The sequence below is a fragment of the Pygocentrus nattereri genome, chromosome 26, assembly GCF_015220715.1.
Source record: "Pygocentrus nattereri isolate fPygNat1 chromosome 26, fPygNat1.pri, whole genome shotgun sequence".
NCBI lineage: Eukaryota > Metazoa > Chordata > Actinopteri > Characiformes > Serrasalmidae > Pygocentrus > Pygocentrus nattereri.
Window position 1 is genome coordinate 14650352 of NC_051236.1, and position 13451 is coordinate 14663802.

General features: G+C 39.0%; 1 protein-coding gene across 4 annotated transcripts in view; it reads right to left on the reverse strand.

Annotated features, from left to right (window-relative positions):
- Nucleotides 1-1199: 1199 nt before the first annotated feature.
- The window catches only part of lhfpl4a (LHFPL tetraspan subfamily member 4a), a 55468-nt gene continuing 43216 nt past the window's right edge, over nucleotides 1200-13451 (reverse strand). For all 4 annotated transcript variants that reach the window (XM_017697889.2, XM_017697888.2, XM_017697891.2 and 1 more), the window contains one exon: nucleotides 1200-6260. In XM_017697889.2, the coding sequence (XP_017553378.1) occupies nucleotides 6207-6260 (54 nt within the window). In that variant the 3' untranslated portion in view covers nucleotides 1200-6206. The remainder of the gene's footprint in view (nucleotides 6261-13451) is intronic.

Consider the following 13451-nt stretch of genomic DNA (forward strand, 5'->3'; position numbering starts at 1 on the left):
CATCCATCCATAGTCCATCCATCCATAGTCCATCCATCCATCCATCCATCCATCCATCCATCCATCCATCCATCCATCCATCCATCCATCCATCCATCCATCCCTCCCCCTAAAGTAACTGCATAGTCATTTGTCATAAGGAAAACTGAACTTTCCACTTTCATCATTAAATTTCCCAATATTTTGTTAATTTCCCAGTCTACATACATGGTGCATACATGGAAATTAGGCTGCTCAGACTACTTTTTGATTGAGGCAGCTAATAAGAGCAAATATTATTTCCATATTATTCTTAAAGCAGACTAACAAAAACAACCCAATAAATTCTAAAGGATAAAGAGAGATTGCAAAATGGTCTGTAAAAAATAAATTGTGACTCTTTTTAGTACATAATCCTACACAAATGTCATAAGTGGACCTTTAAGTTCACATAATGACATTTAATTTTGATGTTTAGAGCTGTAATCCTGTGTGCAGTGATGGAGCCTCAGCTCTCATTAGGGAATGATAGTGCTGATCAGTGACAGTCCAGTGGCATTTCCCAACGCTTCAGCACACACAAACAGATGAGATCAGGGCTCAGCAGTAGAGCAAGATTGAATTAGAGAGAGATTCAGATACCGCTAGTTATGGCTTAAATACCTTTTATGGTTGAGCTGCTTAAATGAACAGAAGAGGTGCGTATTTGTTATATAACTGCATGAATTTTCCCTCTTACCTCATTTGTGGCACAACACTGTTAGTCCTGCACAAATGGTGTGATGTCGCTGGTTGAGGAAGTTTTGTCTGTGGATGGGTACAGTTTGATATGCAATTAATCAAATTTACACATAAATATTACACATATTACAGATATTCAGGGTGATAATGCACAAAATGTGCCATGCATACTTTCTTTTTGTGCAATATCCAGTGTTTCTACTGAAATCAATGGTATTAATAGGGAGTGTCCCCCTCTTTATAACAGCCACTACTCCTCTTGGAAGGCTTTACTCTAGATGCTGGAACATTTGCTGTGAGGATTTGACTGTATTCAGCCATAAGAGCACTTGTGAGGCCAATTATTGATGCTGGATTAGTTCTGAATCAATTGCCACCCTTACTCTGGAGACATTTATGCAAGTTTCATTAAAGTGCACCTGAGCTTTACAGATCATACAGAACACCACCAGTGTCATGGCACAATAAAGCTCAGAATCTGATATTCAATTGATTTATTTAGTTTTCATCTCTTAAAACAACACCAACAATGTATAAGTGGTGGTGACGATGTCAGCCATTTTGCACTCCCCCATGACAATCTTGCAGAAACATTCTTGTTACATTTTTTGTTTTATTGAGAGACATCGCAGCATCCCAGAAATATCAGAGAAAAAAAAGAACATTTACAACCAGAGCAAAAAGCAAAAAACTCCAACAGAAAGGCATTCAACACTTTGATGCACAGAAAAAAATACATTAAAAAATTACATACTGCAGAAATCAGTCGTGTCATATCTGTCCACAGCGGTCTGCTCCTTTCAGTTTGGCACAAGATTACAAAGAAAATGACAAAATCGTTGAGAGAGGTGTCAGAGAAAGTGACGGTGCATGTCTGCTAACTACCAGTGTGCACAACTGAAATATTAATAATTAATATCAAATTCATAACTCTCTTGAAACTGAGGTGGTTTTCAGATGCACACCTAAAACTGAATAAGAAAGGATTCACATTAGATACTGGAACTGCAGAACTGATGCTGGTCAAGAGAGCTTTGGCGATGCCTTCGTAAAAAACAGCAAAGGCCAGTCGCTACTTTATCTCATGTCATGGGTCAAAAGGGGAAACTGGCCACTTTAGTTTTTTAAAAATGTTTTTCATTGTCTCATTTCATATGTATATCTTATTATATTATATATAAGTGGAGCCTCAATGGACAAACAGTAAAGGCATAATAAGAATAGTATATTAGTAATTGTATGGGTTTTTTTTTTTAATTAGCCCAAATAATATATTTAACTCAATACATATATAATTATATGGGAAGAATTAATAGAGATGAACTTAGGTGTTTAATCCAGAGGAAATCAAGTTTCCTTGAATATTTTTTGGCATTAAGGTATTTCCAGTATGGTCAGCACAGTGTACTCTGGGAGGACCCCACAAAAAAGGAAAGAAAAACCTTCTGCGCTTTTGCCTGGACTGTCCATTTCCTTTTGCCTTCTAAAGATGAATGGATGGAAGGATAGATACATGGAGATATTATGAATGCACATCCTCACAAGAGGCTGCCTAATGGATGGCTGTTAATTGCCATTTGCCCATAAAACTCAGTGACTCCAAAATCCCAAACGCTCCTCTATATGCAGTAAAGCCCCTAAATATTTCTCACAGGTTCCACAGGTCGGGATTTACAACCTACACCCGCCTGTGTCCCTTCACAAGCATACCATGTTCTTTTTCTGCAACTGTATTTACCTTTTCTTCCTCTCATTTCAGTAACCTCTGTCATACACACTGTGTGACACTCTTAAAAATAATGGTTCCTAAATGGCTCTTGGCTTGGACATACAGTTCTAGGATTGGTGAACTTTATATAATGTGGGAGTACTTTACGCTTTAAAGCTGCACTACAAGTGGATGAATTTGAGGATTATTTGTATATCTGAAAATTGCACATTAAGATTATTCAGAGAATTCAGTCAAAACTTGGTAGAGGATGTGTCTTCTGAGGATGTGAGTGGATTATGTATTGTCATCACATCTTCACTGGTATAATGCTGAGTTTGCATTTGAGACCCAAACATCAGGCTGGACCATCTTTTGAGTCTGTGCTTGTGACGCTAATATGTAAAGACATATGATGTGGTCTGAAAAAACCTCTGTGAAATCCGGCCCGACACTTATTATTTCAAGCTTCTACTTGCAGAAGCCCATGCTCACCACATCTTAATGTGTTTTTTTCCCTCCTGACACAGTAAAGCTACTTCTTTAAGAAAAAATGTAGAGCAGCTTTAAAAACGTTCAAATCTCATTTACAAAACCGGTTCTTTAAAGAGCCATTCACTGAAGGCAAACTCCAAAGAACCCTTAGTGGCACCTTTATTTTTAAGAATGTATGATAGTGCAGTTTAAACCATGAGCTGGCACATGACTTTTTCATTCTTTCATGAAAAACAGTTAAAAATATCTAATATTTCTGTATTTAAACTTCCTTCAAACACATACGTCCTTCGAAGAACATTCTCTTCCACTGAACTTTTTTCTGGGTTTTTCCCATTTTGAGCTGAGTAAAAACTCCTGAGGATGGTATACTGTTGTTCAGCAGTTCTCGGTCCAAGTCCTAGAAGGTCCTACGCTGCAGTCTAGTGTTTTTGCTCCTTTAACAGACCTGGACCTATATTCATGATGCTTCTAGGAGTAGGAGTGCTGATCTAGGATCTGTTCCCACCGGTAGAGTCATAATAAATAAGAAAGGACATTGATCCTAGATCAGCAGCTTTGTGACTACAGCCTATGAGCCTTTATCAGATATGCTGCAACATGTTAAACTGTCCAGTGCAGGTGGTGTTCTCCAGGGTTTTGGGCTGAGAGCCACTAGTGTGACTGCATTTATAAAAAAAAAAATTAAAAGGCATGAAATTAAACATGATCCAAAAAACACTATTATGTTTGTTCATATATTAGCAAGGAAACACAGAGCTGCATTTATAAGTCCTCATGGATGACAGCAAGACAGAGAAAGATGGTGTGTAAAAAGAGAAAAGGTGTACAGTGTAGGGATTTCTGAGGCTTTTTCTCATGTCCACAAATGAATCATTGCTTCGGTTTCCCAGCCTTGGTCTTTACCACTCCTCTCTTTGCTCTTTCCATTCATCCATTATATTCCCGTACCTTGCACCCATTTCCCGAACATCCATCCTCCCCTTCTCTCCGGTGCAGGGCTGTGGGCTGTTTGAGGCTGGAAGGGCGGGGCCTCTGATGGATGAAGGGGTTGGAGGGTAAAGCACCATATGGAGGAATTTCACATTTTACTCTTCAGCTTAGTGTCCTCGTTCAAATGTATCTTGACAAATCGTCCAACCTCAAAACTGCACAGTGCTAGCCAGACCCGCAAGTTTTTAGTGCAGTGTTTGTGCAGTCCTTTTTGACTGACCCAAGAAGCGATTCCCAGCATCAATGAAACATTCTTGTGGGCCCATGGAAAGTCTTTGTACAAGCAAAGCTCTACCCAAGGAGCACAAAAGGGGTATCACATGTGCGAAGGTTCTTTTGAGGGACAACTTAGAAAACCAACGTTGACCAGAAAATGAAAATGCAACCTTTCCAATGATAATATAAACACGTTGAGTATAAATATCTATATAGAGTAAGTGTTGTATAAGTGCACAGTAAGCCTCAATGATCTCCATTTCTGCTTGAAGACCCAGCGAGGGATTGCTGTGAGTAGTACTGCAACATCAAAGGCCTTCAAGTTACAGCGCAGCCTCTAAAACGCACTGCATGTACGTTTGTCACGCTCTGAGTTAGGAAACTAAGAGCTTAGGGCTGTTTTGGCAATTCTGGACCTGCCTTTAACCACCAAGCTGGCATCAGCCAGACCCTTTTAGGAAAACTGACAGTAAATCTGTCATTTCGTTCTAATCAATCACATGACTGCACAGATGTGACCCAAAAAGAGCTGATGTTTTAGTGCTAGCCAACCTTATTTTCCCCCATGTAAAACATGACGATTCCAACGTAAGATCAAGGTCCTTCCAGATGTAGCTGTGGACTTGTGGGCCTGAATTGAGACTAGTGCAGAGTTTAAGACTTTCTGTAACTAAAAAAATAATAATTTTTTGGGGTCGGTTGTAGCATGACGCACAAAAATGGGTGCCAGGCTAAAGTTTAGAAGCCAACACTGAGATAAATCTTCAGTCAACTTGTTTTGCCTTGAAGTCCAACAGATGCTCCTAGAGATCCTATTATGACCCATTGTGGTCAGCTTTGTTGTGCTGTGCCATTATACAGTCTCACTGATGCTCGATTCGTAGGGTCTGGGAGATGGTGAATTACAACTTATCAGTGCTCCACACGTCGGGCCTGAGTAAAATGCAGCATGCAGGGCTTTTCCTCGAGACAAAATGGATAAAACAAAGAAACAAAAACAAACAAACAAACAAAACAAATGCAATAGGATTGATACAAGCAAGAATAAACAACAGGTCATGAAATTATTGGAACCAGAATGCTAAAAATGTCATTTTGCTAGCCAACCTTTCCCCCACTGTTTGTCAAAAAGGTTAAATGATTCAAATATAAGGAAAGGAAAGAAACTGAGTGACATGAAGCTCTGAGTGGAAAGATCCATGCCAAAATAAACAATCTTAGGGTGTTTAACCTTTAACGTGGGCTTTCCTCACGGTGTGGAGCTATGAACTCTGAGAATTGGTAGTTCAGATTTGATCTAGAGATAAAGATGATCAATTTAATAAATCCACTCCAGGGTGTAGAAGGAATATAGTTCGGGTCGATAAAAGCGTCATGTCTGTACCCTGTCTCCATAGAAATCTATTATTTACAAATGAACTACTTCTTTTCTCTTGTACTAGTCTCTTGTTGCTGACCATGTGTACAAAGGAAGAAGTTTAAAATCTTCCAGAAAAAAAGACGGTCTTCAAAATTACATCTTGTGCTGTACAAAATTTTTCTCCTTTTTTTCCATTTTATTTGATTTTTGGCTTTGATTTTTTTCTTCATCTGTGTCTCCAGTAGCACCCAAGCACTTATACATATGCATTAATTCATTGTTATTTTCTTAAAGCTAGAAATGAGTATTCCCCCCCCCCATTTTAGATAAAATATGTAAATTTGAACATAATACCGCTGTTGCAAGCATAATCATCACCGTAACATTTTCATCATAGTAATAATAATAATAATCATAATAATCATAATAACAATATGTAAGTTTAATCACTTTCCCAGAGTTGTTGGTTTTTGTAAAGCTGATTTTTTGTCTTGATTTTGAATTCTTTTTGTGTGTGTGTGTGTGTGTGTGTGTGTGTGTGTACAGAATAAGTTCTCTTCTTGAAGTGTGCTCCAGGCCAGTCCTATAATACAAAGAGCTGAGATAGCAGCTTCCTAACTGAGGTCAGAGACGCAGACCTGAGAGGAGAGGGAGAGAAGGACTGTGGTAGGGGAGATGAAGAAAGGAGAGAATAAAGGAGGAGGTGGCGTCTCTTCAGTGGAACCGCTGCACTCCAAAACGTGGATCCTTTGTGTCACGGATTTCAATCTGCAGAGTTATAAAAAAACAAGAGAGAAAGAGAGAGGCAGTCAACAGGCAGCAAGTATGTATGGACCAGAATGGACTAATTCACCCAGACTGCATCTCAGCAGTGTGTGTCCACATTCATGTCTGTTTAATCTAATTTACACTATTTTGCCTATATTCTAAATGCAGTCAATTAGCCAAGGCATGTTCAGTGTCTGATGTTTACTTATTTGGTTTGGAGCTGTGAGGCTAATGTAGCAAACAAGTAGGATAACCTAGTGGTAGTAATGCTAATCAGGCAGCCTGAGGTACAGTTAAGCCAGCAAGCATTGGGGTGAACAGGCAAGACAGGTAAATGAACCATATTTCTTGTATGATGATGCCTGGTGGAGGCCAATCCTGTCCCCCTGTGCACGGTTCAATGAAAGACAGTAAAAAATGAAGGTTCAAAATAGGTTCTGCTGTCACTGTATAGACAGTCTGTATGAAAAATAAATCTTTTCACAACTCACATCAATAGTCCAGCTTAATTTGACTTCAAACAAAGTGAAAGAGTAAAATGTAATATTTCTGATGAAAAATTGGCTTAAAATCAATGTTGAAAGTGAAAATACATCTACTGAGCTGAAGTTATTGACAGAGGATAATCAGGTATAACTTGCCTACCTCAGTTACTTAGCTAATTTAATTTAGCCTGTATTAGCTCTCCTAATTTCCTTACTACGGTACAAGGTTGCTAGAAAAACCAGTTTAGACCAGCATAGCTAGTCAAGAGCAACCAATATATGTCGTGTTTTGGATGCCGGAATGCTGGTCAGTGGCAACGGAAGCTTAGATGCAGGTCACCACCAAAACCAGCAAATGGTCCTATAGGTGCTTTATGCCTGTAGGAAGGGCAGGGATTTCATCTGCATTAGATGCACTCTCTTGTCTGTAAAGGCAGATGTGATGCGATTGCAATATCTGGTACTGTTATATATAAAATATGAACAAAGATATGGACACAATTCAGGCTTCCAGATGGCTTAGCTATAATATAAGTTGCCTATTTTTGTCCATTTGTATAGATAACAGTGTGATGCAGTACCAGAAACCACATACATACATCTACTTCAGATTGCACAACAAATGATACAATTAATCACACATTTTATAGTGATAATGGGAAGGCATATGCTCTCATTACTTGTTAGCTACATTAGCTTTGTAGTTCCAGTGCAAAACTTCAGACACCAAACATGCCTTACATATAAGGTAAGAAGAAAATAGTGTAAATTTGTTTTTCTGCTATTACTTTAGGTAGAGCATAACTGGAGTGAATGTGGATGCAGGTGATTGAAGTCTCCCCTTGGTGCTGATCTAGCCTCAAAAAAATCTGTATGTGAAACAGAGCAGCAACACTGACCACTGATCAGCATCAAAGGACCCATTCTACAACATACAGTAATAATGCCACACCTCTGACACCAACAGTAATAAACTGACCACTGTAGTGAAGTCTCTGGTCCAAGCACTCCAGAGAAAAGAGATATAGGAAAAAACAGAATGCAATGGGGGAGGTAAAGACGAAAGGATGCTGTTTTATGTTGATTTGGATTTTTGGGGCACAACCAAGGACAGTACAGAGTTGCAGGGGAAGAGAAGGGCTAAAAATAGATCAGAATGGACATTCAGGATAAAAGACAACCTCTTGCCATCTATTTTGCTGACTTGCGTTACTAGTTTGACTTGCCCTCAGAGTGTATGCATGCTCATTGTATATAAGGAGTAGTTCTTCAAACACTGCACAATAGTTTTTGCCACAAGCGCACAAGCGCAAAACTATCCATCACATTTCCCTTTTTACGTGTTTAATTAGTGACAAGGATGTAACTTCAAAAACTGCCTGTATGCATGTGCAAACTTGGATTATAGTCGGTCTCTCCTGTGAGCCATTTCACAAAGCAGAATTTTCCAAATGACTTAAAGGATCTGTACATCTGTACTGTACTGATGATCTCCATGCATGGCCATTTTGATGTGTTTCTCTGTACTTAGAAAACTGTAGACAGATGAAACTTGATTATAATAGAAGTCACTGAGCAGTTGCTGAAATCTGCGCATAAAGGTTTGAAATATATAACTATATGATGTAAACTACAACAATTACATTCAAACAATGTATTATTACAATGAGACACATGAGGGAAAAAAATTACTAAAACTGTTCTCTGGACTGGAGCAAAAAAGTAAAAAAGCTGCACATTCACTTTCTTTAAGGCTCTCTGGCTCTGTGTGGAGCATGTGAAAATTTCACTCACACAACTAACCTACTGCCACACATTCTTCCATCTGGAGAACTACTCTGAAATAACTCGTTCATCTCCATTGACAGTGGTGAGTGACAGCACCAATCAGTGTGGTTCATCCTTACATGTTTGAGCCTCCTGCAGGAAACTGTATTGCTCTTCTCTACTGGCATCTGAATGGTGAGTAAAAAGTGCAAAATGCAGAACAAACTGTCATTTTAAAGATCTTGCAGCTAATGTTTAAGAACTCAGGATTTCATCGTATGATTGGTACATCAGACACATCGTGCTTGCTACTTGAATGTTTAGCACTACAACTGTGCTTCTGAAACTGAAGCTCTTGTTTTGAGTCAGCACTGTCATATTTGCAGACATGGTGGAGAAATTTCTCCTGTGTCCCACGCTTGTACAGTACATTTGTGGGAAAACACTGGAACCATCCATGTTAATGGGGGGAATTAACTATAAACAGTTAACTTCTCACAAATTAACAGCTTATAGTAGCATCCTGAAACAAGTAGCTAATGCAAGTAGGAAGCAACATCTAGCCATCTACAAGCAATGGTGTAATTATAAAGCTCCATAACAAGCCCTGTTAATAATTTTACAAAGCTCAAATAACCTGCTTGCTTGTTTTGTCAGGGACACTTTAAGTGAGAGAGAAATATGTGATTGACATACATTTTCCTAACTGTGACTTGTACTGGCAGATCTGACAACATCTGCATCAAAATCCCTCAAAAGAAAAGACCAACATGCTTCATGAGCTGGGCAGAAAGCCCTACACATTAGATTAACTACTAATATAATTAGAAACTGACAACCAATCATGTTTTGATTTCTAATGGGTGGGACCAATTTTTTGAGGGGAAAAAAATCACTCTCGGCTATTTAGAAGTCTTGGATATGTCACTGGCTGCACATACGAGCAGCAGTCCAACCAGGTAGTGCTAGTTCTGTGTCATGAGTCTTTACCGATAGTCACAGTAAAACTGTTACATAAGTAAAGGTAAAATATAAGTTACTGCCTGTTGAAGCTTAAAATAAAATGTATGGGATATCAAACTAGGTCTAGCTATAGCAGTTAAGAGTTCACCATGGCAGATTTACAGCTGAAGAATTCATGAAAGTGTATTAAAGTAATCTTTCATATAACGTGAACACTTCACCAACGGCTTCTTTCAGAGGTCTACCACTGGACAATCCTCGCTTTTGAAATCACCTCCTGCCCTGTCTTTCTTCAGTGAGGCAATAGTATAATTTTTGTTACTGTGTGTTTTTCAGGCTCAGCAACTTGCCGTGCTCCTCAAATCTCCCTCCAGCATCAGACAGCTGCTCGCACACATACAAGCACAAATAAGCAATCTTTGTGATGCAAAATGTGTACATGCTCTTTGTCTTTCCCACTCTTGCTCTTCCTCCTCTATCTCTCCCTCTCTTCCACCTTCTACTAAAAACTCTTGTCTCTCTATGTATACATTATATCAAACAAACAGACACAGATGCACAGTCTTGGCTCTTCCATTGTGATAGATATCCAATCTCTGTCTTCCTCCCTCATAAGCGAAATAGAAAAAGTGATATTGAGAGAGAGAGATAGAGCAATGATCTATCTGAGAAGTGTCATTACTGAACTGCTGTCTGCTGCCTTTTCAGGTGAATGCTTTTAAACTCTTAACAGACGCCACATTTCTCAACACATCCCTCCCTCCTTACAGTCCAGTATGCTCTTCAAATGCCCTGAGCCTCTCACCCTGGCACCACTATGTACCATTATCTTAAAGCAGTAGTTTGGCAAAAAATCTAATTTGCACAATGTTCTCCTTACTCTAAATGTAGTCAATCAAGACATGGTTTGGTGCTTCTTTAGTTTGCACTGCAGCTACAGGGCCAATGTAGCTTACTAATACTAGAAGTTTATACCTCACCAATTATCACTGTGCAAACCCAATGTTCTACATCATCGCACACTTGACTTAAATGCGCAGTGACTGCTACAAAAGAGGACAAGAGTAGATACAATTCTGGCTGCTATTTATGTATTTAACTATGCACTGTGCTTTTGTCCATTTTTATGATAACAGTATGTCATACAGTGTCAGAAACCACATTAACAAGTGTGAGATTACTTAACGCAGTTAAGTGAGTGTGTCATGATTTATGCATGTGGTTATCGGTCAAATATTTGTAATTGTCTAGAATTTTCTATAAGCTTTTCATGTTATAAACATCTTGGCTTGTTGTGTACACTTGACACAAGGGGAAATTTCGGATAAATTTCGGATTTCGGATAAAACTATCATTTATAGAGTAGAATTTTCAGAAGTGATGCAATTATACTGAAATTATTTTGGTACTGGCAGATCGAACTGGTGATATTTCAAACTAATATTTGATTATGCATTTATTATAACTGGAAGAGCAGAATGTTAGGTGCAGCTGAAGTACTGTGTTAAAATGACTGCATTTTATTAATTTTACTGCACTTATAACTCTATACATATAAATGTTATGATTGGCAATGCATAAAAATTGTATTTCCACATTGGCCACTCAGTTCATCCCTGCAATTTAGAATGGAAACCATGTATCTCATTCCAGCTTCATCATGATGAACACAATGTAATTAAATACCACAGAGGGTGGTGAGGTGAAATACCTCTCTGTTTCCCATCCACTGTTTAGGAATCACACAAACAAGTGGAATATCATTTAAAGGTCACATTCTGATGGAAGTTTATCGCCATTTAAAAATACGTCACACAGGAACTGTTGCATAAGCGAGACCACCTATCTGGCTCTTCAGTAGGGTGCTCCCCCCTATAGGCATTTCAGACTTGTCATATGGTTTTTAGTCCAGTCTTTGAGGGCAGCAGTGTGAAACAATTGAGTGTTTTTGCTGCCTTAATGCACATTATATCTGCTAAATTCAATAAGCTAACGAAACTGTGCAGAGGCAGTGGCCCTCAAGGAATGAAGCTGTGCATCTCCATCCTAGAGCCAAACACTCCATCTCAAGACCCTTTTGGTGCCATTCCAAGTTCTGTGGTCACTGCCTTTTGACATGGTCATATTTTTGTTACGTGTAATTGACGTGTCAGTGTTTGTTTACCCAACTGACACAAACTTAACATTTGCAAGGAAGCCTGATGAAACAGACAACCTGGAAATAGTACTTTGAATTCTGCAGCTGCCAAAAATAGGTGTTTTATAAAATGCCAAGCATTCTTATTATATCAAAGCCTCTCAAATGACACACATACGCCTCAGTTACTGGACCGAGGCCTGACGGAGGTTTACTGTTTGTCTGGCCTGCTAGTTTAATAATAGCAGAAGCACTTTCAGATGACTCATCGAGAAGCACTGGCCAATTTAATGAAAACCGGATTAGGTGGACACATCAATCCGAGAGGGCCACAGGAGGGCAAGTGGACTGCAGTAACACGGAGGGAGATTATACCAGCAATAATCTGCCATAACACTATTAATGACCTGCTTATGACACCTGTAACTTCACACAGTTAGATGTCCCACTTGGCTCAGCTGATCCGCCACACCACCAGACGGTGACCAGCTCCAGCATTTTCTCGTTTAAAGACAGAAAAAAGAGTGAAAGGAAAAGAGAAACATACGGTGGAGCGCTGTGATGCCACCTGGTTCACCCCTCCCTCTTTGCTCCCCTGCTCCGTGTGTTTATGCAGGCTTTGGGCCAGGTGCCCAGACGCAGTTTCTCTGCTTTGCAGGAGATCGTTATGAGTTGGCTTGAGATGGACAATCTACAGATATTAATTACCCGAGTCTGGCTAAGTGTGGTGGACAACTTGACTGTCCTTACCTGGTTTCATTAAATAAGCATTCTAGCAAAAAACAGAGCAATATTATCTTTGTTTATTGACGATAGTTTTGAAAAGTTTAGCAAACATTATTTAGTTAGCAAAGTCTTAGCAGTGATTCAAGATGTGGACATTAAAGCCAGCACACCTAAGGATCTTCTAGACAAGATATTTTATTTGCACCACATTCTGTAAGATTTGTAACATAACGGTAGGATGGTGTGAACTTTGGGTTCTTATTTTTCCCCATGTACTTCAAAAGAGATCTGAAGTACTTGTGGTGTTCGTGCTAGTTTAAAAAAAAATGTCACAGAAAAGCTGAAGCTTTGAACACAGAAATAGCAACAACTGAGCCCATCAGTGTGTCTTTATTCTGACTTACTCCTATCTACTTACCTATCACAAACCATAAGTCACATAAATACCACTTTATTGCAAGGTCATTTTATTGCTAGTTAACTTATATTTTGATGTAACACAGCAATGTCAAGTCTAGTTAGTGTGGAATATACATATGAAAAGCTCTAGGTAAGGCACAGAAATAAAGAAAAACAATTTAAAATGGTTAGTGTACTGGTCACCTGAGGATAAGGTATTACTGTGTTTCACAGCTAAGACATGCGCTGCTGTAGCCATTTTACAGAAACATTTAACAGACTAGAATTCATTTTCTTATCCCAAACTGCTGCACTACATGGCTCTCACTTTATTGCAAGCTCATATTCCAGCAAACGAAGAGCCTTGAAAATGTTGGATCACAGACAGGAATGAACTACTGAATTACTCAATTGGAGTTGAATACTCTTTTGAAGTTCATCCTAAATGTGGACAATGAGAAGGTAGTTACTGAATACTGTTGTGTACACCTTCTATTCAGAAGCACTCCAATAACAGCCGATCCATATATGTGTAATCCCGGCTCCAATATATCTAAGCTAATTACAAAATCCTTAATTATATCAAGGCTTGCTGTTGATGGCATATCACGCTAAGTTCATAATGGTAAACTGCTTCCTCTGAAATACAAGGTGAGGGGGGAGTTAGGGAGAGGCACATTTGAAGGGAAATCACGCATTAGGAGAAATGGCTGA